A 548-nucleotide genomic window follows, 5' to 3' on the forward strand; every position below is an offset into this window, starting at 1 on the left:
TTATACCTACATAAATAACTAATTTTTAATGTGTCTGTGTTGTTTACAGAATCCAAACATCAAATCTACTATTTAAAAACTAGCAAAACTGAGTAATACTTACCTACCTACCAACCAAAAAAATGGGGGACAAATACCTGAATTTCAGATCAGGGAAATCCCTGAATGAACAGTTAATGGTACCACCTGATATTACCATCACAGCTGTGCCCATGACATCTCCATCACCATCTTCATCTCCTTCACCTCAACCATCTAGTATTACAAGTAAACTTGTAGACAATCAATCTCCGACACAACTAGCAGAAATATTTACAACCCCTGTACCAAAGAAGAGTGAGTCTCCTAACAATGAAAATGATGTGTGTAAATATGCTCAGCTCTTGGCTGTAATAGAAGACATGGGTAAAGATATCCAACCAAGTTATGCAGGGAGCAGAACTTCTGCGGAAAGATTGAAAAGGAGTATCGTGCATGCCAGAATATTAGTTAGAGAATGCCTCATGGAAGCTGAAAGAAGTGCACGACAATAATGATGTTCTCAATTG

General features: G+C 37.6%; 1 protein-coding gene across 1 annotated transcript; it reads left to right on the forward strand.

Moving 5' to 3' along the window:
• The first annotated feature begins 54 nt into the window (after positions 1–54).
• Positions 55–542, forward strand: LOC103523800 (cyclin-dependent kinase 2-associated protein 1). Its single transcript, XM_008488819.1, has one exon. The coding sequence runs from the start codon at positions 123–125 to the stop codon at positions 531–533; it is 411 nt and encodes a 136-aa protein (XP_008487041.1). The 5' UTR covers positions 55–122; the 3' UTR covers positions 534–542.
• The last annotated feature ends 6 nt before the right edge of the window (positions 543–548 follow it).

The sequence above is a fragment of the Diaphorina citri genome, unplaced genomic scaffold (assembly GCF_000475195.1).
Source record: "Diaphorina citri unplaced genomic scaffold, Diaci psyllid genome assembly version 1.1 scaffold41731, whole genome shotgun sequence".
Taxonomy (NCBI): domain Eukaryota; kingdom Metazoa; phylum Arthropoda; class Insecta; order Hemiptera; family Psyllidae; genus Diaphorina; species Diaphorina citri.

Bases quoted from the DNA above. Each gene is read 5' to 3' on its own strand.
- LOC103523800 (XM_008488819.1), top strand. From the start codon at position 123: ATGGGGGACAAATACCTGAATTTCAGATCAGGGAAATCCCTGAATGAA.